The sequence below is a fragment of the Malurus melanocephalus genome, unplaced genomic scaffold, assembly GCF_030028575.1.
Source record: "Malurus melanocephalus ecotype Western Australia unplaced genomic scaffold, MMel_1.1 scaffold_377, whole genome shotgun sequence".
In the NCBI taxonomy this organism is placed as follows: domain Eukaryota; kingdom Metazoa; phylum Chordata; class Aves; order Passeriformes; family Maluridae; genus Malurus; species Malurus melanocephalus.
This window is the reverse complement of record NW_026623609.1, coordinates 267,751-291,337: the sequence shown is the minus strand read 5'-3', so window position 1 is coordinate 291,337 and position 23,587 is coordinate 267,751. Positions and strand designations below refer to the sequence as shown.

Below are 23,587 nucleotides of genomic sequence, written 5' to 3'. Positions count from 1 at the left end.
GCCAATCTTCGGAGCAGAAAGAGCAAAGGGTTTGTTTGACCCTGGTGACTCAGAGGAATAATAATAATGAGTGTTACCTCCTCAACGAGGAAGTGGGCTTTGTCACGTGTGACCTCTCCCTCATGCACAGGGGAAGACAGYAATTAGCACCACCTCCACAAGGCAAGTGCAAATCACAGCTGTGGAAGCCTGTGAGCTGCCTGCTCCCATCTCATTCCGACGGCTCCCTCCACTGCATCCCACGGCTGCTGCAGAGCAGGAGATTCTGTCACACYGGGGCTGATCCTTCCAGCAGCATCCCTGCCAGTGCACTTYTCCAGGTAYCCTTCTCCAGGRCTCAGCCTCTGGGGGCTGTTCCCAGCTCTCYCTCCTTTGACTGATGGATGGATTTCTCCAGATGAYGGAGCAGCCAAAATCGACARTTTGTTCTGAGYTGTTTCCTCGGCTTCCCCGTGCACRAGAGAGACCGAAATAGGAAGCGTGMGAGTCCTGATGGCTGCARTGGGRCTGTGCTCAGAGCAYCCTTCTCCATCATCAGTGGGACAGGGGACAGCCCAAGCACCCCTCCTTCCACACCACAGCCACAGCCCCTTCCATCCCCATCTCCACCGCAGCGCACGAGGAAGGAGCCAAAGGGTTAAACCTCTCCGAGGAGGGCTCTGTGGATGTGTCTGCCTGCGTTTCAGCACTCAGCTCAGTCACTGCGCTTCCTGCCTTGGTGCTGTGCCAGCAGCAGGTCCGGGCCAGCAGCACACTTCCTCTTGTCACACACACACACACAAACAGGGTTCCGCGATCCCTCGCCACCCAGGAACCTCTCCAAAGCTGGCCCCGCTCCCTGCAGCCACAGGTAACACTCACCAGCTCCACCTGMGGACCCAGTCCTTCCAGGATCCGGTGGGCAGCCTCCGCCTTCTTCTGCAGGGAGGAAAAGGGGACAGGAAGAACAAAAGTTATTTGTGCCACCGGTTACAAGTCGCGGCTCTCTGCTCCAGCTCTCCCCTCTGCTCAAAGCACTTCTCAAACCTCCACGGAGCCGTCACAAATCCCGACAGCGGGTGGAAGAGCTCAGCTCAGCCTCTGCACCCGCAGGAAAAACCCATGGGTGAAGAGCTCCAGCACTGGGGTGATCAGGACTCCGACTCATCCGAGCGGTGCCCAGGAATGACCCCAATCCCTGACCCCGYGGGTGCCCGGCAGGGCTGTGCCCGTTACCTCTGCACGGCTGCCCTGCCAGGAGGGCGGGCACACGGGCACACACGCCGAGATGATGCCCTTTCTAGGATTCATCGCTGCACGARCATGTGATCATCAGAGCTGCCCTTGGCTCCTCGGCGTGCTCTCGCTTCCCTCCCCTCGCTGCCGCAGAGGAGCYTTTCCTCGTCCCCTCCCACCCCTGGCCAGGGCACCTAGTGCTTATTATTAAAGGCAAAAAAMCACCCAGGAACACGGTGTCGGGGGCCGTGTAGTGGTTACTAATTAAACAGGCCGGAAAAAAAGACATGGGCTGGCTGTAGACATGGGAGTCTAAATAAAAGATGACATTTTCAGTAAACAGCACTTCCTCGCAAAGCCAGGCTGTTCAGGGGGGTTACTGACAGTCCGATAAATCCAGATCGCTGCACGCTGCTGGCATCACAGGCTGAGCTGCTAAAGCCAAATATCTGACAGTGATGGGGATGAGGAGATGGATTTTCACAGGTTCAGATAAAACAGGCAGTTTKAGCTATTTTGGGGTAAGGGAGAGAGAAAATCTCCTAAAAGAGGGAGCTGAGCCCCAGGCCTGGGGAGCAGGGGTAGGTTGGAGTCTGGGCTCCTGGCATCCACCCCCGTGGTGGGTTTCCAGAAGTTTCACCTGTTAATGGCAATGAGCCAGGTCTGCCCAGGGACCTGCCCTTGGAAAGATTCATCACTCCATGGAGAACTCTGAGCCAGAGCTCAATATTTTGGWCTTCACGAGCTATAAAATCTGCTGACCTTGGAGAGCATCAGCACTGTGGCATTAAAAAGTCTTACAGAATTAAAACCAGGGAGTATGATTTTCAGGGGAGGAGAGATCATTAAAACTGCTAAAAACTCTGCATATCAGCATCTAAGGGGATGATCTGGCCAATGCCCTCCTCCAATGCCATTGGTTGCTGGTGAGCAGGAAGCATCAGCTTACCTAAATTTTTTTGATGCATACCTGGGACAAAAAGCAACAAACCAATTAATTGCAGTCAGCATAATTATGGGCAGAAGATTGCAGCCTCACTTAAGGCAGACAGTCTCAYCATGTGCCTGTTCTCCTGGGCACCAGCACTGGTGGAAGATGCCCTGGCAGCAGGGATGGCACAGCAAGCGACCAGTGATGCTGAAGGCCCGTGTGTACAATGAGATTAACTCGGAGAAAAAGCTGAGTGTGTTCAGCTGCTGCATTTGCCATGTTTAGACAACTTAATGAGACAAGCCAGAGGCAAACCACCATCGGCAGAACATGTGGCGAATCAAGAAGAATGACATAATTTGTCTTGCATTAACCAACTGCAATAGACGCGTCTCCAGAACGAAAGATCAGGAGGAGAAGCTATTCCGAGCACGTCACATCTTTGTACGTACACAAAGAAATGCCTCTATCTTGAAAGCTGCCCAATTAACACTTGACACCCACTGTAATTGCTGATGCTCCTTGCTGCCTTTATCAGATCATAGCAGAACCATAACGAGCTGTCTGAAAGGCCTGGCAGGCTGAGGTGAGAGCTGGCTGCAGAACTGGGAGAACATGAAACACCCAGCAAAAGGTTCCCACTGTGCTGGGGCTCATCTGTGAGGACACAGACACAGGGAGATCGCTCCTGCYGAGGCACCCAGAGAGCCAGAAGCCTCAATGGAGAATTTAGGCAAAGCTCAAACTTTGTTCAGGTACAAAGGCAGCCCCCCAGGCACTCCTGCAGCACTGGGACCTTTGCTGAAGACCATTGATAGTCCTGGGAAATCCTTTCCCTTCCAAAGGCATGGACATCTAGGACYTGATTTTGTCAGGAGTACATTTAGTGATGGACCCTGCAGAGAAAAGCACAGGGTTTATCCTGCATCTGCTCAGTGATCCCAGCTGTGCCTGCATTTCTGTAACTGAACAGAGAGAAATGCACCAACAAACAAACCCAAGCCTTTACCTCTGGTGGGACACATGGAGACCCCCACCAGTTGTGCAGTCTCGCTGTACCACCACAGCAAGGAGGCAAAAACCACTTTTGTTGATCCAGTGCAGAATCCTGAAATGTTGCTCCAGCACTGGAGCAGGGGTGCTCATGGAGGGAGCTCCAAGTGCCTTTTTAAGGGATGAAGGTGCCTCAAGAAGCATGTCTGAAGCACGAACAGTGTAACTGTGGGGCCCAGGGATGCAGAAGGGAACCCACAGATGAGGCAGGCAGCAGAATTTGTCCCGCTCTCCCCCTGGCAGGGGCACAGGCAGGGACAGGGACRGGCAGACGGTGCTCTTACCCCGGCTCACGYTCCTCCAAGGGGCCTGGAGCTAAAGAGATCTTCTCCAACAGCAAAAACCTTGCTTCAGACTACGAAAACCTTCATTCTCGCCTGAAGAGCATTTGCCTTCCAAAGCAAACTCCAGCCYCTTGCTTTTCCTTTGAAGAAACTTAAAATAGGCTTGGGAGGGGAACGCGGGCAGGAGAGCGACTTTCCGGCCATGTGAGCTCCCGTGGGGATGACGAGCCAACCCCACGAGGAAGGAGAGCCTCGAGGGGAGGGAGAGTCTGGGATTTTGCGTGGGCTCTTCTTAAAGCGAAGTTTAAAAATGGAAGAGGAGGAAACACAGGAGTTATTTTGAGAAAGCGGATCTGAAATTAGGAGGCGGCACTTTCTTGGACCGGCTCCAGCCATGGTTCCATGCAGCACAAAGCTGCTGCAGCTGAACCGTGCTCCCRGGGTTATTTATAGCATCCCGTAGGCAGCAGGGTTTGGGAATGGGAGGGTTTCTGTTTGGGAGCAGGCATGTCCTGCACTCAGATATGCAAAGCTCTTCCACAGGCAGGATACTGTGCATAGAGCAGTGCTGGAAAAAGTAAAAGTTCCCATCCCTGGGATAGGCAGGGCTGTGGGAGCAGCRTGGCAAAGAGATAGGCTGGAGTGGGATTTTGTTTAAAACAAAGTTCAGGAGAAGTGTGGCTGAAGTCAGCAGAAATCATGGAAACCCTCAGGCAGACTCCTCTCTGCATGCAGCAGAAAGCAACAGCACAGCCAAAATGCGCTGGGACCAAACCACGACCCGGCAATGCCCGTTCCATAGGGAAAGGTTTGCACTCCTACAACCACAAGTGCTATTTTTTTCCTCCCCTTTAAACCTCAGCATGCTCTCTCTGAGAGCCAAACCACCCCAGCAATTTTCTGCCCTCCACACAAAGCAGGTGGGATGAGCCCCAGTGTTGTGGAAGGCAAAGCAATGTTCCTCCCTCTCCAGCTCCTGCAGGGATGGCCACCACAGCGTTCCCAACCAGCCACAGGAGAGAAAAGCTGAGTGGGATTTCCTTGCCCTCCCTGGACTCTCCTTGAACCCAAATGCCCTGAGCACCAGGGAACATGGGCCAGCCTCAATGACCCATGTTCTCCAGGGCTGCCCATGGCTCTCTGCACGCTCCCCCTGATCCCAATTCTCAGCTGGAACCATCTCCCACCACACCAGCAGCGACAGAGCCCCAACACAAGGCTGGGGCAGGCACATGACGCAGTGGGAGTTACAAATGACTAATCACAATTAGTAAGARAACAGAGGAAAYGGGTGATGTTGAAGCTGGGTGCTCRCAGCAGCYCCCACCGAGCCTGCACAGTGTGACAGGAGGACTCATTTCAGTTGTTTGCCACTCTYTGGCTTTGGCTAATCACTGGCAGACAGTTTCAGTCCTTGGCTGCTCACAGCTCGCCCCTGGCCAGCGGGGGAAGCCCAGACACAGCTGGGTTTCCACTCACACACTCATCCTGCTCTGTGCTCTGCAAGTTCAGGGTGCCCTTTAAAGTCACACAGAGTTTGGGGTGATGAGCCAGCAAGGCTTGGCCATTGCAAACCATGGCTGAACGTTCCAGCACTGCAAAACTGCTCAGAGTGTTGGCATTGCACAGAAAACATCCACAAATCCATGTTTTAGCATTGCAGCAGTTACAGGAAAGCTCCAGGCACCCAACMCGAGGAGCCAGAGCTGTGTTGTAGGGTCTGCCTTCCTCCCTCCAGTGGATCTGGGATCTCTGCAATTCTYATCGCTGCTAAAATGCAGGAACATGGCCTTATCTGGTCTGGGTTAATCACAGGTAAATCTAAGTCAATACATTTATTGGGAACTCCAGATCCTGAAGCAGACACCGGGACCATTAAAAAGCCAAAACAAACGAAAATTTCCTTGAAATCCGATTTAAAAATTAAAATATTCTCAATGACTCCAGGATAACTGTTTAAATTTTATCTTTGTGGAAATCTTCCTGTCATGCAGAAAATGACAACAGCATCTGAATTCTGGCCTTTCCAGTTTTCCTCCAGACTATCCAAAAGCCCATTTTGCATCACCAAGGCCAGATGAGGGAGAATAAAAGTTATTAGAAACAAAAGCAAAACAAACAAGGCCCTTTCATCAGCCAAATACGGAACACCCCCAACCCAACTACCACGTAAACTAGATTTTGAAAAAAAGCCCTGCAGATTAAATGCTCAAAAGCACTTTCACTGATAAGGTTTTATTTACTGCAGGAGCTCCGTGCTGACGAGGCAGGCCTGATTCTTCCCTTTCTCATGTAGATCAGGAGTTCATAGAAAATCAGAGTTCTACAGACATCAAATCCCTGTAGGATCTGAGTCACACTCAGTGTCTGTGAGTAGTTAACGGCAAGATTATACTCTGCAATGCTAAAAGCCTTCATTTATTTATTCTCTTATTTATGGATGGGGCATTAATGCTTTATGAAGGTATTTGAGGGTAAACGGATAGCTGGGAACACGCTCCGCACAGACACAACAGCAGCAGGGGGTGGAAAAAGTTCCAAACAAACCTTTGAATTCCAATTTTCCAGCATAATGCTGAATTTATAGATAGATAGCTGTGCCCTTTTGAARGAACAAGCACCAAGACAGAAAACGAATTAAAATTTAATCTTATTGATTTCCACCAGCTCAATCTCAAGAGCAAGACAGGCACTGCTGCTGCTGCTGCTTCCACCGCCTGCGCTGCATCAAACTCAGTTTTTCCGAGGGCTGACAGCARAGCAGGGATGGGCTGGCAGGGATGTGGCTCCTGGCACCCACAGGGGTGACGTGGGGCACGGGGCATGGCTGTGGTGGGTCACAGCACGAGGTGTCCCCTCGCCGGCGCGGCGGCCAGGGTGAAATCACGCCACGTCCTGACGCGACCTCTCCGTCCCGATAAAGGAGCGCAGTGTTTCARGGGAAGATGACGTGTGCTGGTTTGTGGGGACAGGAGAATGGAGATGCTGCTCTCCCTCCAGCCCCCCACACCCTGAGAGTGGGAGATGGGCACCACAGAGGGCAGGGAGATGGCACCWCTGCGTGGGAGCTGATGGGGACTCGGGGAGAATTCACCCAGCAAGCCACGGTGGGCTGGTGGACTCAGCTTCCTCCAGCACACACTGCCAGGGCTCATTCTTTCCCTGAATCCCAGGAAAGGCACAGAGCATCGCTGATCTCCTCCCTGCACTTCACAAGGGACTTGGAAATTTGTGTTCAAAGCATAAAAACATCTTCCAGTCCAGGTATGTGYGATGGATTTCAAGGGAAGGTGGATACAAGGAATCCCGTGAATGGCCCAGTGGAATAAAGCTGCCGCTAAAAATACACACAGATGATCTGTCCTGGTTATGGCATCTGAGGTGGAAGAAAGCTGAATTCTGTCCATACAATAACACATCCCAGAGGTGCAAATTAAAGCCCTCGAGGAGGCTGTGTCACACAGCCACCACCTCTGAGGTGCCAGACCCAGCAGAGATCAGCTTTCCTCCGCAGGGGAGACACTAAAATTGCTCACGGGGTTTAATTTAGGAGATCCCCAACGCCTCCATCACTGCCAGCCTCTGGAGCAACTGAGGCATCCATCCCAACCTGATTATTCCTGTGGCACCCTGCCAGCACCCGGCTCCTGGGCACCCTGCAGCCAAAGCGGCCCCCTGAGCTTCCCACGGCATTTTTCAAACTCAAATTGCTCTTGGCAATTCTAGCCCCCATAATTGTTTTCAAACCTCATTTTATTTCTTTAAGGACTGAACACACTTTTGAAAATAGGACTCAGCACTGCCCACTGGCTGTTCTCAGGTTAGTCCACGGACAGTACAAAAAAACGTTAACTCTCATTCTCACAAATCCTTTCAGAAATGGTACAGTTGGCACGCAAAATTGAATTTTTGGCTCAAATGCACAAATGGGTGTTTTTCTGTGTTAACATGCAAAGGTTTTCCAAAAATTTTGCACATTTTTGGGTGCAACTTCACAGCTCCTCCCTGGAGACATGATAAAATGGCTCTGGTCAGCACAGAGCAGGGGAGAAGGCACCTGCATATTGATTTATCAACTGCTCCTCTACAATCCAAGTCCCCTAAAAGCTGCCCAAATGCTACCACAGCCTCATAGTGCAGGATTTGACTGCAGCCAAGAGCAGCTTCCCTCCACTCTTCCCCAGCAGAATCGGTACAGTCGCCTTTTTTTTTTTCTGGAAATCAATTACATGTCCAGCAGAGTGTGGCAAGAGGGGATTACAGGTCACATTTTCCATAATTATCCTCTCTGACACCGAGGAACTTTTCAAATCGCACGCGTTAAGTAGGTCACAAGAGGGAAYGGCAGCATGATGGGCATTTAGCACCGGCAAACCCGAATTTGGGAGAAAATCGGATCCAGCCCAGCGCCGCCCTCATCCCAACCCCTCATCCATACGCAGCGCRGCGGTGAGAAAAATATATAGACTTCCCTGATGAACCATAAGCTAAAATTAGAAACCATTCACGCCTGCAAAGCCACAGCTATCGCCAAAAGGAAAGTAGGTCACAGAATGGCTGGCTAACTTGATTTTCCAGCGTTTCTAGCTGCTGTGTCCTCACGTAACCTCTCGTCTCCCATGGAGTGTTCCTGGTGTCTCCTTTGTTTGGGGTATGAGTGCTGGCAGTGTGTGGCTCCGGCACAGCCTGGCAGYGGCGGTGGGAACGGGCACGGCAGCGCCCGCGTGCTCGGCCAAGCACAGACCCACATTTGACAAAACGCTGAGCCCGGGCCAGGAGGAGCCCCTACACAGAGCCTCCCACCTGCTCTGGGATTGGCACAAGGGCTGGCTTGCTGCCCCTTGCACAGCATTGCTCGTTAAAGATCATTTCAGGCTTTGCCAGCACTTCTGGGGTGCTTTCCTTTCTCGCCTCCTCCTGAGACCTGAATATCCTCTTTTTATTTGCATTTCTTACCGTGCGCTGCCTCCCTCGAGCGAGCCACAARCCAAGCGATGCGAGTAAATCCGGCTTTCCTTCCTTTTGTGCATGGGCTGGAGCCCWGGCTCAGCCATTACTGATGCTTTTCCCACAAGCAGACCTCGAGGCATCAACTTCACTGCTTTTCCACGGCACACAAGAGGCAGAGAGGCTTAAAATTTGGCTCAGTGAGCCAAAATTCCCCACTCTAGATCAATACGTGTCTMTCTGGCTTGCAGCCCTGTGCTCCTACCAAGTCACCTTGCCACTAAGCACAAAGCTGCAGGTCAGGAGTGTTCGGGGCTCTCCCACATTCACAGACACCTGGAGACCCCTGGAGGATCTGCTGCCATCAAACCCACCCCATATCCCACCACCAGCCTTTTCCACCACCATCTCAACTGACACTAGTCCCAAGACACTTCCTCTTCCAGCATTCCTCCTGCTGGCTCCACAGGAAGAGCAGTTGCCACTAAAATTCATCCCAAATACATTCAGTACACAAGAGGCTGAAAGCTGAGCTGTGAATGTTCTTYAGAAGGGCAATTACCTCCTGGAATTCCCTTCCCCTCACAGCCACAGCTCAGCCTGTCCCAGCTGTGGCTCTGGAAAGGTTCCTTCCATCCCCCAGCCTCATCCATCACAATTGGCAGGGATTCTATCTGTCTGTCAGCTCCCTGCTGCCCATAGAGAGATTCTGCCTTCTCCAAAGGAGGAACCTGCCTGCAGCCTGCTCTGGTTTCTGTCACCAAAGGGAAGGTTGGTTGGTTGGAGTCTCCAGCCCACAGGCAGGCTCACTCACACGCTACCCACAAGGGGACTTTACAGGAACAGGGAAGAATCATCATTTGTCCATCCCTGGGATCATTCAGACACGAATGTGAAACCAGATTTGAAATTACACAAATATTTGGTGACCAAAGTGGCCTCTGCTTGCTGAGCAGCCTGCAATGAGCGCAACCATCACAAAGATTGGGGGTGAAACTCCTGGCCCCAAGCTGGCTKAGGATCAGCCTAATGCTGGCAAAGGGATGCCACCAGCTCTGGGCACTGTGTGTGACTGTGTCCCAGGTGAACTTTCAAGGAGAAATGTAGAACTCCGTGCCTGCCCTCCACAATCTCTGCCATCACCCATGGGACAGGGCGGCAATGCCAAGGGACCACCCTGAGGGGTGGTGAGGCTTGGGGAGCAGATCCTGTCTGCTGTGGAGAAGGTGGTGATTGTCACAAGAGGTGACAAAGCAGGACAGGGGTGTGGCAGGACATCCAGCCCTGAGCCAGCTCCAGCTAAAGGGATTTGCTCCAACGCAGGCTGTGGGTATGGGGATGGCTGAAGATCACCTCTCCCTTCTGCTTCACCACCATCACCCATCTCTTCCCCTTGTAACGTGGTTCAGCTACACAAGAGTGCCCAAGGAGGATGGGGTTCAAGGGAACAGGAATAAAAACATTTGAGAGCTCTTCTATTTTGAGCCTCCCCCCTTGCACAGGAGGCACAAACCATCTAGCCCAAGACCCCCAGAGAGGGCTGGTGGTGASAATGGCTCTGAGGAACACTCAGCACCTGCCCCAAAGCCCAGTGCTGGAAGCCATCACCAGCTGGTGCTTTGCTAATGCTTCAAACACATCGACCTCAGCCTCACCCACTCACAACAGCGCCGGGTTCCCTACTGCTCAGGGAGAGAAGCAGATGGGAAAAGGAAAACCAGGAAAATTGCACTGCCTGGGAGAGCAGGGTAGGCGATTTTTTTTTTTTTTCTTTTTAGGAGTCAGGCACCTGGATTTCTGCAGCTCCCAGTGAAATCGCAGGCCTCGCAATTCAAAATAATTAGCGACTGGTAGTTTTCCTTTTATGCAAAATCATCCTTTTTATCCAACACCTAAATGAAAATGAATATGCTTGATTATCTACCAAAGGGCCCAATTTCTGAGCATCGCTCCGATGCACACAGCAAAATTCATCTCTCCTCGGGCTGCTATTACAGGCAGCGGCTGATAAATGAGCGGTCAGGCAGAGATCCAGAGCCAGGGATGCCAGCCTGACCTTTGCTAATGCTATTTACAGCATCAAATATCCACAGATCCAGCCATGGCTGCATCCACATCCTTTCTGCTCCAGCCTGGGGGGTCAGGGGCAGTCAGGAGAGCTCATTGCTGGCCTGCCAGAACCAGAGCACCACCATGTAGCCCACCCACCACACCAAAGCCCACCCTTTGAGGCAGCTTTCAACGAGGTTCAGTCCCAAAGGAGAGGATGAAGCAAACTAATTAACAGAGAGAAGTCTGAAGCATCTCTTGAACGCTTCATCTCAAAGGCTGATCACAGGAAACCCCCCAGGCAGGTTCTGCAGAAGATTTTAGCGTTCATCTGCAASGCAGAGAGAGGCACTCATGGCTCAGCCCTCTGTGGTCTGACAGGGCTCCATCTCTCCCAGAGATGGAGGAAAATGCCACAGCTGGCCCTCACCAAGCTCCCCATCACACGTTTGTGCTTCCATYGCCTCCACACTCACCCTGTTCTCGTCGTAGATGATCTGCACCAAGCTGCGATGTTTGGACTCGATAGGAGGGGGAGAGATGGGTTTTTCAGGCTCTGGTGGTTTGGCTGCTTCTTCCTCCAACTGTTGCTGTGGAAGGAGAGARGGGGGAGGAGGAGGGTGAGTCACAGCGAGAAACGCAGCCGTCCCTGTCCACACGAGACTCTCTGTGGTGCCGTGACCGAGGCAGAAACCGCCATGGTAGGAGACTTCCTGCGAGGAACGGGCAGGCTGGGGCTGGGGAGGGACGGCGAGAGGGAGGAGAGCTCACGGCAGCCCCTGCCACGCAAGCGCAGCGCCCGCCTGCCCCAGGCACCGGCCCCGTGCTCCTGGGCCCGGGACTTTGAGGCATGGAGGATGAGGACCTGCCTCAAAGGAGCCTCCTGGAATTGGCCTGCAGCTAGAAATAACGATTTTACTGGGAACGCTTCAATGAAACCACAGCTCCAGCCCGGCTCCCTGCTGCTACCTGCCTCTGGAGCTGCTGCGTGCCAGCGAGGGGTGGAGGAGCCAGGGCTGACCTGCGAGGCTGCTCTCCACCTCCAGCTTCACCTCCTGATGGAGTGCTTGGAGGAGATGCCTTAGGATGACTGTTCCCAATTAAATGACTCGTGCACCAAGCCACCCCTGCRCTTGGCAATATCACCGTGGTCAGCGGGCAAACCTGACATTCCACCTGCACCCACAGCTCTCCCAACCGCTGTCGGGCAGGAGGAGACATCCCAGCCCTTCCTGAGGAACTGCTCAGCTGAAAGAGGAAATCACAGATTCCTCCTGGGGCCAGCCTGTGAGGAGGGAGAGCGCAGCCGTGCGCGGCAGCTGCGGGGCAGCACAGGCACAGGAGAGGGAGCGGCTGTCAAAAAACGCTGAGAGTTTTTTTCCCTGCTTGGCTCTGAATCTCCAAATCTTTGTACTTTTTTTTTTTTTTCCTGCAGCTAAAGCATCCCCTGTTGAAACATGAGGAAAATTGAGCGAGTCTTGTACTAGGAAGGAAATTCTCCCAGGATTTGGCTTGCACCGGAGGCGAGCACGCTGCTGATCCCCCAGAGATGGCCTGAGGTGAAGATGGGCTCCTYTTCCTCCTCCCCATCATCTCTGCTCCTGCTGATGACATTTTCAGCACACCAGGGCAGTAGGATGCAGCCCAAGAAAGGTCTAATGGCTTGGCTGAGAAAATTCACGCTCCTAAAATTGCGTTTCAATGGACGGAGCACCCCATGCTGTGGACAACACCTCCCCATAGACGGATACCTTCCCCCATGGAGGGAAGAATAACACAGGGAACACTGAGATACAGCCAAAAAGCTGCTGTTGCTGGCCAGAGTGGCGAGCAGCTCTGGCAGAGGCAGGAGAGCCATGGTCCATAAATTGGCATCACCATCAGCCACCAGTGAGAAGAGCCAGGAAATGCCCAGGAAATGCCCAGCTGAGCCATCTGTGCCCCGACAGGGATCCTTCCCCTCCTGCCTGCCAACAGCCACACCCCAGGCTGCAGCCACAGCAACAGCCCCAAGAACAGCTGCTCTCAACCACGGCCACATCTCAGGTGGCCCAAACCACAGCACAAGGGACAAGAGCTCTCTGGGAAACCATGGCTGAAACCATGAGCTGCAGAGCTGCATTTGGGATCAGCCCTGGCACAGCAACAGCTCTTCCCTGGTGTCCTCCTAARGCATCCTATCCTCACTCCCATGGGATAAACTCCACAAACTCCAAAGAATGAGCCAGCAAAAAAGATCAGACACATCTTCTCCTYCTCTTGGGGAAAATGTTTGTGTTTAAAAAAGAAAAAAAAAAAAAGTCAAAGCATCCAAAACTTGACTATATTGTTCTGGAAACCCACAAGAATTCTGCCAAGTGGTCGGGTGTGTAGCAAGGGATTTCAGACAAGAGGGTTTGATGGYCTATCAGGAAACGAAAGTTTGCCACTAAGTGGAGGCTCATTAAAAACAGCTCATTAGAAGAAAAAATACAAATCTAATTATAGCTGAAATACAGTAGAGAATTCCACTCTGTATGGCTATTAAAGGGCCAGATTCCTGGGCAGGGATGCGAGGAGGGGCTGCAGGCAGCACACCTGACTGCAGCCTGCGACAGCTCCTCCTGGGAGCCRTGGGAAATGGCAAAGCAAAATAGGTCAGGGTTCCCAGACAGGGACAAAATGGATTTCTTAAAGGTCTGCCACAAAAGCCAGGCTGGGACTGTGACCTTTACAGGGAGAAAAGCAGGATGAGAGATGAGGCTTGACGGCTCCACACTCCCTCCCTCCTCCCAAGGTTGCCCAAGACCTCCCTGCTCTGCCCAAATGGGAGAAGGGACGAGAGATGCCATCAGTGGGAGAGGTGCCCTGTTCTGGAAAGAGCTCCTTTGGCTGGACCATGTGCTACAGAGGCAGCACAGGAGCCTGCAGCGCTGGTGGGAAGGTGGGTGGCATYTCACCCATCACACCTGGGCACTGGGATGCTTCCTCTGCCCAGGGAGAGGAGAGGATTCAGCTGAAAAACACTTTCAGRCACAGGGCATCGCTGAAAAACACTTTCAAAGCCACGAGGGGAGCAGACAGAAAGCTCAACCCGATGGAGGGGAAGGCCTGGAGCTGCTCCACGGCTGCACCTCCATCACCAGGTGGGAGTGTTGTACTCCCGGAGAGAGAGCCCTTGGCTGAGCTCAGCGCCCGAGCGGAGAACAGCCCAGCAGTTCATTTCTCCTTCAGATCCCCGGTACTGCTGCCAGGAATAAATGCATAAGGATTATCCTTCCCTGTCAGGAAGAGGGGGAGAGAGGACTCGGCGAGAGATTGAAGCGCATATGGCGCATGAATGAGCGGGGGATGGCTGACGGAGGTGGCCTCCTGCCAGGGGTGTGCAGGGTTTGGGGAAGGTTTCTCAGCTTGCTGAAGACGTTTGCTTCTTGCAAAGTCCAGGCAGAGCCTTCCCTGCCATTTTTGGAACAACCAAAAAGAGAGAGAGATGGTGGATTGCGGTTGGTTGGGATTTTTTTTTTTTTTTTGCACAGCCTTTCCATACGAATGTATTTAATTACCCCAAGAAGGCCTCCCAAACACAGAGGGGAAAGGCATTAGGATATTCCAGCTGCATACCACTTCTCCCCTGCTCCACTGACATTCCTGCAGGAGCAGGATCTGTTCCAGGCTCGTTGCTTTCCCTCACTTGTCCTCCTGCACTGACAGCTCGGATGCACAGATGCACAAAACATTCCCAGAGCATCCCAGACAGGATCCCCTGCTCCAAAAACACTTCTTCCCAGATGTGCCAGCTCTGCTGGAGGACTGGGATGGGGAAGGCTCCAGGCAGAGGGGGAAGGAGGCTGTATTTGAGGGGATCAGTTTTGCTACCAATAGACTTTGCCATCATGCACCAAAAAAGAAAAGAAAATAAATAAAAGGAGAGAAGGGGACACTTGTACTGCCAACAGCCACTTTCACCTTCTTCCCCATTTAACAGAGCGTTTTTGTGGGCAGGGAGAATCATAAAATTTGTTCATTGGGAAGAAATAAATCAACTAAGCAGCCAACAATAAAAACCCCATTTCCTTATGGAAGGACAGTTTGATTTTAACAGCAAGGAGCATCCCTGAAAAATGAGGCAGAGGACCATCAGAACTGCCATGAGAGGACCTTCCCTGCCATTCCAGGCACAGATCCCACTTGGGAATGCTTTTTCCAGAGCAGGAAATGACCGTGGTTTGCATCTCTTTCCTCAATTGGGAGTAAAAAACACGGAACAGCAGCCAGACTGCCAGGTGGGACAGGACACCAACACTTCCTCTGAGCTTCCCAGGAGGGAGAGGGGAAGGGATGCCTTTGCCCRGCTCCCACCAAAACCAGCAGGAGGAACCTGAGTGGTTTCCAGGGCTCAGTTGTTCCTCTGTGAGCTGGCACACAGGGCTGCTGCCTCACACCCTGGCACAGCTGCTTCTGCCCAAGCCTGGATTCCTCTCCCTGAGCACTCAGACACCTCTGCAGGCAGGGCCAGGAAAGGATCCTTCCCATTAATGAATCCATATTGTTTGAAAACATTCCTGCTTTGTCTTGCAGGACAGGAAGGAACTGTGTTTGGTATGGCAGAATGTAGATGTGATGGGGAAGATCCAGCACACACTCATTCCCAAGGAGCTTTAACAAACAGCCCAAGCAAAGGTTTTGCYCCATTCCCAAATTTGTGCTGCAGCTACAACCCCTTGGGAAAGGTCATTCCTCTCAGCAGCCATCAGAGAGTTCAGAAACTCACCCCAAGCAAAGGAAACAAAACAACCAGAAAGAAAGAGGCAAAGAAGTGATTTGCTTTAAGAAGTGAAAGCCCTTAAGTCTGTGGGTTTTTTCACAGATGTCCCTGAAGGTTTTGTCATATTAATCTTTTAATGGGTTTATGATAATTGTGTACAAGCCAACAGTGAGTGGGCCATGCTTCTAATGGGGAGTGCTCCTGTGCAGGGTAAAGCTCAAGCAGGAAGATCAGATTCAAATCCCTGCTCAGGCACAGCCCTGACTGGAGCCGGACCAGACACTGGAAAGCTCCAGAGAAAGGGGTCTGGAGGAACTGGAAGGGCCATTTGGTCAGTGCAGCAATGCTTTAAACAGCCCAGTACTGAACACTGGCAGCAACAACAGCACAGGGGAGACACAGCTGCTGGAAACGAAAAAGAAAAACCTTGTACTGCATTGTACAGACAGCTCAGACAGCCCAGGCTGTGCTTCCCTGGCATATCCACTGCCAAGTCACTGAGGACACATTTTTCTCCCTTTCACGTTCTCTGACATGCAAAGAGCCCACAAGCTGGGTGCACAAAGCTCCTTCATCTCGCCACTGCCAGCTCCAGCCTGGCAGAGAGCAGACCCTGCTCATGTCCTGAGAGCAGCAGGGACACWGATGATGGTGTGGGCAAGGACAGCGCCTGTGGCAGCGTGCAGAAGCAAAAACACACATTCCCCTCCACACCACAGCCTCTTACCTGCTTCTTCTTCAGCTTGGAGATCTGCTGCTCCACCATGGTGATCTCGCGGTCCACGCGGTCCATGTTCTGGATCAGCTCCTCCTTGGACAGCCGGGCGGGCAGCAGCTCCAGCTCGGCGTCAGGGTGAGCCGGGCTCACGGGYGACACGGGCTCCAGCTTGCCAGGCAGGCCACGATCCTGGGAACCATCAAACAGCCACATCATCTCTCTCCCAGCAGACTCTGGATCCTTCTCTCATCCTCCCACAGCTCCCTGGCCCATTCCCAGCGTTCTGAGACACATAAAACCCTCACAAAAACCTGCTAGACTGGGGAGTACCAGCTGTCAGATCACATCACCACCGTGCTCAGCAACCCCCAGCATCTCCAGGTTAYTCTCCCAGGGACAGACAGCAGCTCTTCCTCCTGACAAAGCTCAGAGGCCCCCACCACCGTGAGTGCTGCTCACATTCCTACAGGATCAATAAACCCATCCATATTCAGCAGCACTGTCCCTTCACAGGGCTCAAGGCTGCAAATTCTCTTTTTGCATCTGCAAAAATGAGGCACCACAGTCACGTCCTCCCCGGATACAGAGAGAGATGGGAGCAGCATTAACCCTGAATGATAGCAGGGTTATTCAGCAATAACCCTGATGCTGAAGGAAAAGGGGCTATGAGGGCAGACCCTGAGAAGAAAGAGGGCTCCCAGCTCCTTCATGGAGGTCTTCCTCCATCTCCTCCTAAACTCTGGGGATACTCTGAGTGCTGGATGTTGAACGCATCCACCCAAATATGGAGAGAAAGGGGAGAGGTGAGTCAGGATAAAAATAGACCAAGCTGACATTTTTCAAATTCCAGGTGAAGAGGCTCTCAGCTCAACAAGACCCTTCAAGCAGAGACTGGAAAGATCAGCAAAAGCTCCGTGGCCATGACAGAGAGCAGCTCTGGTGGCCCAGGGCTGAGAGGGAAAACATCCAGCTTTGTTCCCAGCAATGAAACAGCTTTGCTGAGCYCTGGGAGCACCGTGCAGCCCCACAGCTCCCTGCAAAGGAGCCCATTCAGGGACACACCTGGGGTGAAGCAGCTCTTGAACAGCACCGGCCACACAGACGGGGATCACTGCACTCCACCAGCCTCCCCAGCACAGGACACTCCTCCCTGGCAGCCACCCAACACCTTAATTAAAAGTTTATCTATTCGTTAGCTTAGTGAGTGGATGGATTTCTGTTCCTGGAGGGGGAGGAGAGGAGCAGTGGCTCCATCTGTAACCCTAAACCGCTGCCAGGATGGGCGGCCAGCASGCTGCAGCTGCTGCCGAGGGGAGGGGAGCCATGGGGGAGGAAAACCAGGCAAGAAGTTCACAGAGCTTTGCCACCTCCATCACAGCAGACCTGTGCAAAGCCAGCACTGTTCTCCTTGGTCATCTCCACAGTCACCAGGATGGTCCTCCTGCCATGATGGAGTTTGGATGGTGACATGTGGTCCCCTCTGTGCTCTCCCATCAACCATCACCATCTCCCATCTGCCATCACCAGGCATGGGAATGGCTGCTCTGAGAGTGCAGACACCACYCTGGCACTGCTGGGCATCTCCACACATCTGCTGTGACCTGTGATCCACCCTGTCCCTGCTGAGAGCACCCTGGGGTCACCAGTGCCCTTCCCATTGCTTCCATCAGGGAAGGGAGCAAAGGAGAACCCCAAAACGCTGCTCTCACTGTCCAACCCCAGGAGCACAGAGGCACCAGAAGCATAAAAAAACCCACATTATCTCTCTCCCAGGCTGTATATATTATATCTTTCCTATGTTGTGTCCAGCATCCATTCAGAAGAGAAATYAGAAGAATGTGAGAGCTCTCTGGAGACTCCTAAAGAGAAGATCCCATCTTGTTTTACTTTCCTGGCATTAGACATCAAAAGTGGTCAGTCTGTGGCAGTGAGAAGGCTTTGTGTTCTCCACAAYTGGGTTTGGKTTTTTTTGTGGTTTTGTTATTTTTTTCAAGTCAAGAGGAGCAGGACAACCACAAGAAGCAAAAATAAATGAGGTGCTCATGAAATCTCATTCAGATTAAGGCACAGGAAGGGGAAGGGGAAGTGGCAGTGGCTCCTAGGGTGGGTTTTTTTAAAGGAAAGGAAGCTACCTGCCAAAAACACAAGAGAGAAAGGCTCCTTTCTGCACACGAAACAAATGGTACACTCCCACGGCTGMCAAGATGGAAGACAGGGCATCTTTAAACTTCTGCTTGGCACAAAACCCCTTGGAAATCTGGTTCCTGATACATTTTTGGCTTTTTACCTTGCASAATCTGAAGCAAAAGAGCAGCAAAGCTGAGTAAGGCAAATAGCTGCATGTCACAGCACAAACATCATCATCATCTGTTATTAGGAGATGATTATGGCAATAGGGAGAGGCAATGTCCTTGGACCTCACAWACTGGGCACTGACATGTCACAAACACCTCTCTAAATCAACAAAATGACAAGCAGCAAAAAGATAGAAAAAAACAAAACCAAAGGCAAGAAATAAAATCTTTCCTGTGCAGCAGCGACATCCAAAAAGCAGAGCTCAGGGATTAATTCAAGCATGAGGAAGCCCTTCTAAATCACAAAAATGGGTTGAAAAGAGGTTTGCAAAGACCAGAGTYCACTCAGAGCACGGGGCAGACCCCGATGGTCAAAGATATTTCAACTAGTGCTCTGCTTCCTACAGCTCTCCAGAAACCCTCAAAATACATTCCCCCTGAACAAGTGCAGCGTGAAACGTGAAATTCTTCTTATTAACGTGAAGTCACAGACTTCCAAAGCAGCAAGAGCCGGGAGAGCTGGAATAAATCTGCTGGAGGGAAGAAAACAATTACTGCATTACTCAAGTTGATATTTTCTCAGTAATTATACTGTTTCCATGTGATTTGTTTTTACACACGGTTAACAGCTACCACRGCTCCTGTTTATCCCCGGCCTTGTTTTGTGATTTATCTGGCAACGAGGGTGGGTGTGAGGGGGCAGAGGCTGCACAAACCTCCCCGCAGCAAGAGGAGGTGCTGGCACTGAGGAAAACAATTATCACTGAGGAGCTTGTCAAAGAGCAAGGCCAGGCTTTGGGGTGGGTTTCTTCTACGTGGAATTAAAATTAAAATTCCCAGCATAGATAATGGAGCAAGYCTGTTATTTGCTATTAGGCAGTGACTTTAAAAGCATGCAAAAAGGAGAGGAGGGAAAAGGATAAGCCAGCTGCCCGCTGGTGCGTTGAAAAGTCAATCTGCAGGTAAATCTGCCATCCCTGCTTTCAGACTAACAAGAAAAAATTACAGTGGGATTAGCCAGCGTGGTCCCAGGACACAGCAGAACCTGCACCAGCCCATCTCCACCTGCTTGTTTTGCATTATTGCCCCAGCTCGTGATACCCACAGGGAACTCAAGAGATTTGATGGGATGGAAAAGGGCCTGGGCCACGCTCCAGCTCAGCACCTACAGCTCAGCCTCCCTGAAGGGGCATTTTTTCGGCTGCTTCTCGCTCTCAGGAGGCAGCACATTGGTAGCTCTGCTCCATCTGCACTTAACTCTGGCTGCAAAGTGCATTTTGACCTTGCTGATGCCTTGACTGCATTAGCTGTCCCTTCAAAAGCCCACGGTGGAGCTTCCAAAGCTCCTGGCCCCATAGCACATCCTGAGCAAACAGAGGCACCCGCTTGGGATGACCCTCCAGCACACACTCAGGGTCTGCCCTACATATCACCCTCGGTAAGCCTGGATCTCTCCGTGTCTCTCYAATCCAGATCATTAGTGATGCTCCCCCAAGCCCAGGACAGAGATTTAGGGATGCCAACATCATSTCTTCCACAGTCTGTTCACTTTCTAATTATCAGCCAGCAGCAGCATTTCGTGCTGGAGCACCAGGAGGGATTAAGAGGTGTTATCTTCRACTGCTGCCCACTCGCACATCTCATGTCCTCACGGGCTGGAGAAGGTTGCCAAAGCAGGCAGGATAGGCTGCAGCCACTCAATTTGTGCTCAAATTAATTCCCAAAACCCCCCAGATGAACTTGTGAGCAGGGGATCTCCCTGTGGGGATGTCTCCACCACCAGAGCCTCTCACAGCAGCAYGGAGGCAGTGAACATTCCAGCACTCTACCAGCCCCCCAAATCCCTATCCATGGGGGGCCAGCAGCCCAAACTCCCTGTCCAGGAGCAGAGGGATGAGCAGCATCACACCCTGAGCAGACACTGAGCCCCCAGGGATTCCCACACTCCCTGGACGAGAACCGAGCAGGGAAGCCAACACCCCACTCCTGCATCCCTCAGGTTTTTAGGTAAAAACATGCAYATCAGACTCCTAAAAATGAGCCAAATACACACCAAAGGAATTAATTTTTTTATTTGGATAAGTGTCCAATATATTCTGACATATCTTAARCCCCAGGATGACAGCACTGACAGAGGGAAAACATTATGGAGCTGAAAATGAATATCTCGTTTCCCCAGGGAGACGCATGAGTACAAAAAGTCAGGGAGTCCRAGCAGTGAAAAGTACATCGAGTTAYTGCAATTCTTTTGTTCGTGGCCATCTGCTGTGCTAAYGGCTCTTTCTGCAGCCTGGCCCTTCGAGGATGTTTTAATTCCTAAACACTGCTGGGCTCTTGCTCTGCGTCCCTGTGTGCTCCGAGGGCGGCCGGAGCGGGATGGAGATGTCTGCGTGCTCTGGGGAGCACCTGTGGTTCTGTTCACAGCCAGGAGCACGTGGGTGTCCCCTGCAAGGCCACCAACACTCCTGAGGGGTGCCAGGTGTGGGACCAARGCACCATCCACCCCCTTCATCCATCCCCACGCTCCATGGAAAGTGCAAAACAGGCATYGCTTTCCCTGGATGCAGCCCAGGACGTGCTCTCATGGGAATTCACAAAGCTGGAGACCAAGCAGCTGTCTGAAGACAAAGCCAGGGTTTTTTTTTTTTTTTTAATTTATTATTTAAAATAAATCTGACTTTACGAGAAGGCCCACGAAATTCCTTTCCTCCGTAATCCTGCTGAATTCCACGCAGACAGAGGAGAAAACATCCCAACAATTTCTAAGCTCGCGCAAAAGTAGGTCAAAAAACTTCCCCAATGTTTCAACAGCTTGAAGCAATTTAATTGCAAAACCAATACCAAATGCTGACCCCTCCCTCCTCAGCAGATTTATGAGGGTGGTAAAACCTCGCCAGCCTGAGCCTGAGTTAAATGCAGTAAGCAAAGGCTCAAATCTGGTCGCACTAAACCTGCTCGTGTTCAGAAGAGCTGCTCCACGGTGTCACAGTGAACAGACTCTGGATCCCAGCACTGCCCAATTCCACCACCAAACACGGCTCAGAGGCAGCCTAAAATAACGGCTCAAATCCRGGAAATTCACTCAGGCAAACTCCCACGGGCGCCCAAGGCATTACCCCGACAAATGGATGCGGTGCCTTTCATTCCCTTCCTGTTTCCCCATTAGTGGATAATAATTGCACTGAATGCGAGCGTTCCCCACTGACTTGGAGGAGTGATGAATCCTCACCTACCCATCTACTCATTACAGCGAGTGGCTAATTGCTCCACCTCTCATTAAGAATCCCCCAACACTGCTTATTCTGCATCTCTGGATTTTCASTTGACCTTAAGTTTGTTCGAACAGTAACTGCCTGGACTGAAATTTTCCATGCTGAATATCAGTCTTTTAGTCTTTTTTTCCTTTTTTCCTAAACAGTGAATTTCAGCCAAAACAACTCTGTCACTTCCAAGAACAAGTTTACAGGAAAATATGCCTTTCTGCAACATTCAGAAAGATTCTGGGAACTTTTTCTTTGAGCATCTTCAGTAGAGTTGATACATCTGGTAAAGACTCTCTGCCAGCGATTTGCCTTTTGTTAACACTGAAAAAGTGTTCAAGACAAAGAGGAAAAAAAAAATAATAAAAATCTCATYTTTGTGCCTGCCCTAGGGGAATTTCTTGGAACTGAGCAGGCAGAAGGAGTGGGGTCCTGGTTCTGGGAAGCTCCAGGAAAGGTTCTGCATTCTGCCTGTACTTCTGCAGAGGGATGGAAAGGGCTGAGCTGGAAGGACCATACTGCAATATCACCCATCCTATTTCAATTTCCACACGCAGTGAAGCAAGTTCCAAGTCTTTCCAGCACACCAACCAGGCAGGGATGAAGCATCAAGGTCCATGTTAATCCCAGCAGGCAGGTTCACTCTGACAGAGGATGATGGAATAGTCCCAGTTAAATCCCAGTTACTCCTAAAGCAGGTAGAAAGGCCTCCAACCCTTGATGCCCTGTGAAAAGCAAGCTCGAGTTTTGTAAAAAAAGCTTCTGCAGAAAAAAAATCCCTTTCCATACCAGCGTAATACTCCAGTGAACAGCACTGCACTGGTGGGCATCCACACCCGTGAGTCCTACAGAAATGGGAGCYGGGCACTAGATCTGCTTACATCTGCTCTCCACTGAGCATCCCGTCAAAAACACATCATTTGGTGCCAGCTGGAAAAGCCACRTCAGCCAAAAAGCGGGCGGGCAACCAGACAGTGGGACTGGAGCCACTGCAGCGTCACGGGCTGGAACCTGAGCCAGGATGTCCCCAGGGCTGTCCTGGGGTGCTGGGGCACAGGAACCCCTGCCAGGATGGTGGGGAAGGGCAGTGCAGAGCCCCACAGCACGGACACCCAGCAAAGCCCTGCCCTGCTCCCAGGAATGACCCCAGGCTCGGCTCAGCTAAGCCCAGCTCAGCTCATTCTCTGGGTGATGCCAGGTGCACCCTGCAGCACATGGACAAAYGCGGGGGAGGGAGGATCCACCGCGGCAGCTTCTCCAAACCTCGCTGATTTAAAAATAAAAAATCGAGGGGAAATGAAAAGACAAAAGCCCTTCTCAGCCTGGTGTTATCAAGCAGAGGAAATGAGACTTCTAAAGCTCCCATTCAGAGAGGAGTGGGGGAGAGAAATCCCACTCCAGACGCACTTGAACGAACAGCTTTTGAAATGGAAATGTTGCTCTTCAGAAACATTTAAATTTTCTCCTATTGCCAGGGAGGAGGCAGGAGGCCGAAGAGGAGCAGGGACTCCTCAGCCACACACATCCCAGCGGGATGCACACAGGGCAGCCCTGGGAAGCAGGGATTTGTCTGGGAGTTAATCAGGATGGCACACAACATCAATATTGGGAAGTTGGCTTGAAGGGGAATCAAATTGAGAGGGGAGGAAAGGGAATGATTGAAGACAGTTCTATTTAACCACTACAGCTGCAAGTGAGATACACTTAAAGGCAGCTCACACTCCCTCCCTCCCAACCACTGCCTAAAATTATTTTCCCCAAATTCTGGAGACTGAGCTGCCTACTGAGGAGGAGATTGGCTGACAGAGAAAGGAAATGCAAACAAGATATAAAATGGTTTGAGCAGTGGCTGAGGTGCTGTGGGACAACCCAGACCTCCTCCTGCACGCAAGAGCCATTGCACCGAGCCAAGGTTACCAACAGAGACTCCCACACATTCAGCACAGGATGATGAGTCCTGTTCACTCTCAGCAGCTCCTCTTCCAGCTGTGTCAGCTCACAAAACTGAAAAAACTGCTCCTGGAGGAGCCCACGGAGCTCTGCTGGCCAGCTGCAYGTCACCACTGCCCCGTTCCAATGCCTTCACGGTCAC

The 23,587-nt window shown here is 51.7% G+C and overlaps 1 protein-coding gene across 9 annotated transcripts in view; it reads right to left on the bottom strand.

Annotated features, from left to right (window-relative positions):
* Positions 1-23,587, bottom strand: part of NCOR2 (nuclear receptor corepressor 2) — a 218,035-nt gene that overhangs the window by 92,908 nt on the left and 101,540 nt on the right. For all 9 annotated transcript variants that reach the window (XM_057378826.1, XM_057378825.1, XM_057378832.1 and 6 more), the window contains 3 exons: positions 15,951-16,130; positions 10,956-11,069; positions 862-918 (listed from right to left, as the gene is read on the bottom strand). In XM_057378826.1, the coding sequence (XP_057234809.1) occupies positions 862-918; positions 10,956-11,069; positions 15,951-16,130 (351 nt within the window). The remainder of the gene's footprint in view (positions 1-861; positions 919-10,955; positions 11,070-15,950; positions 16,131-23,587) is intronic.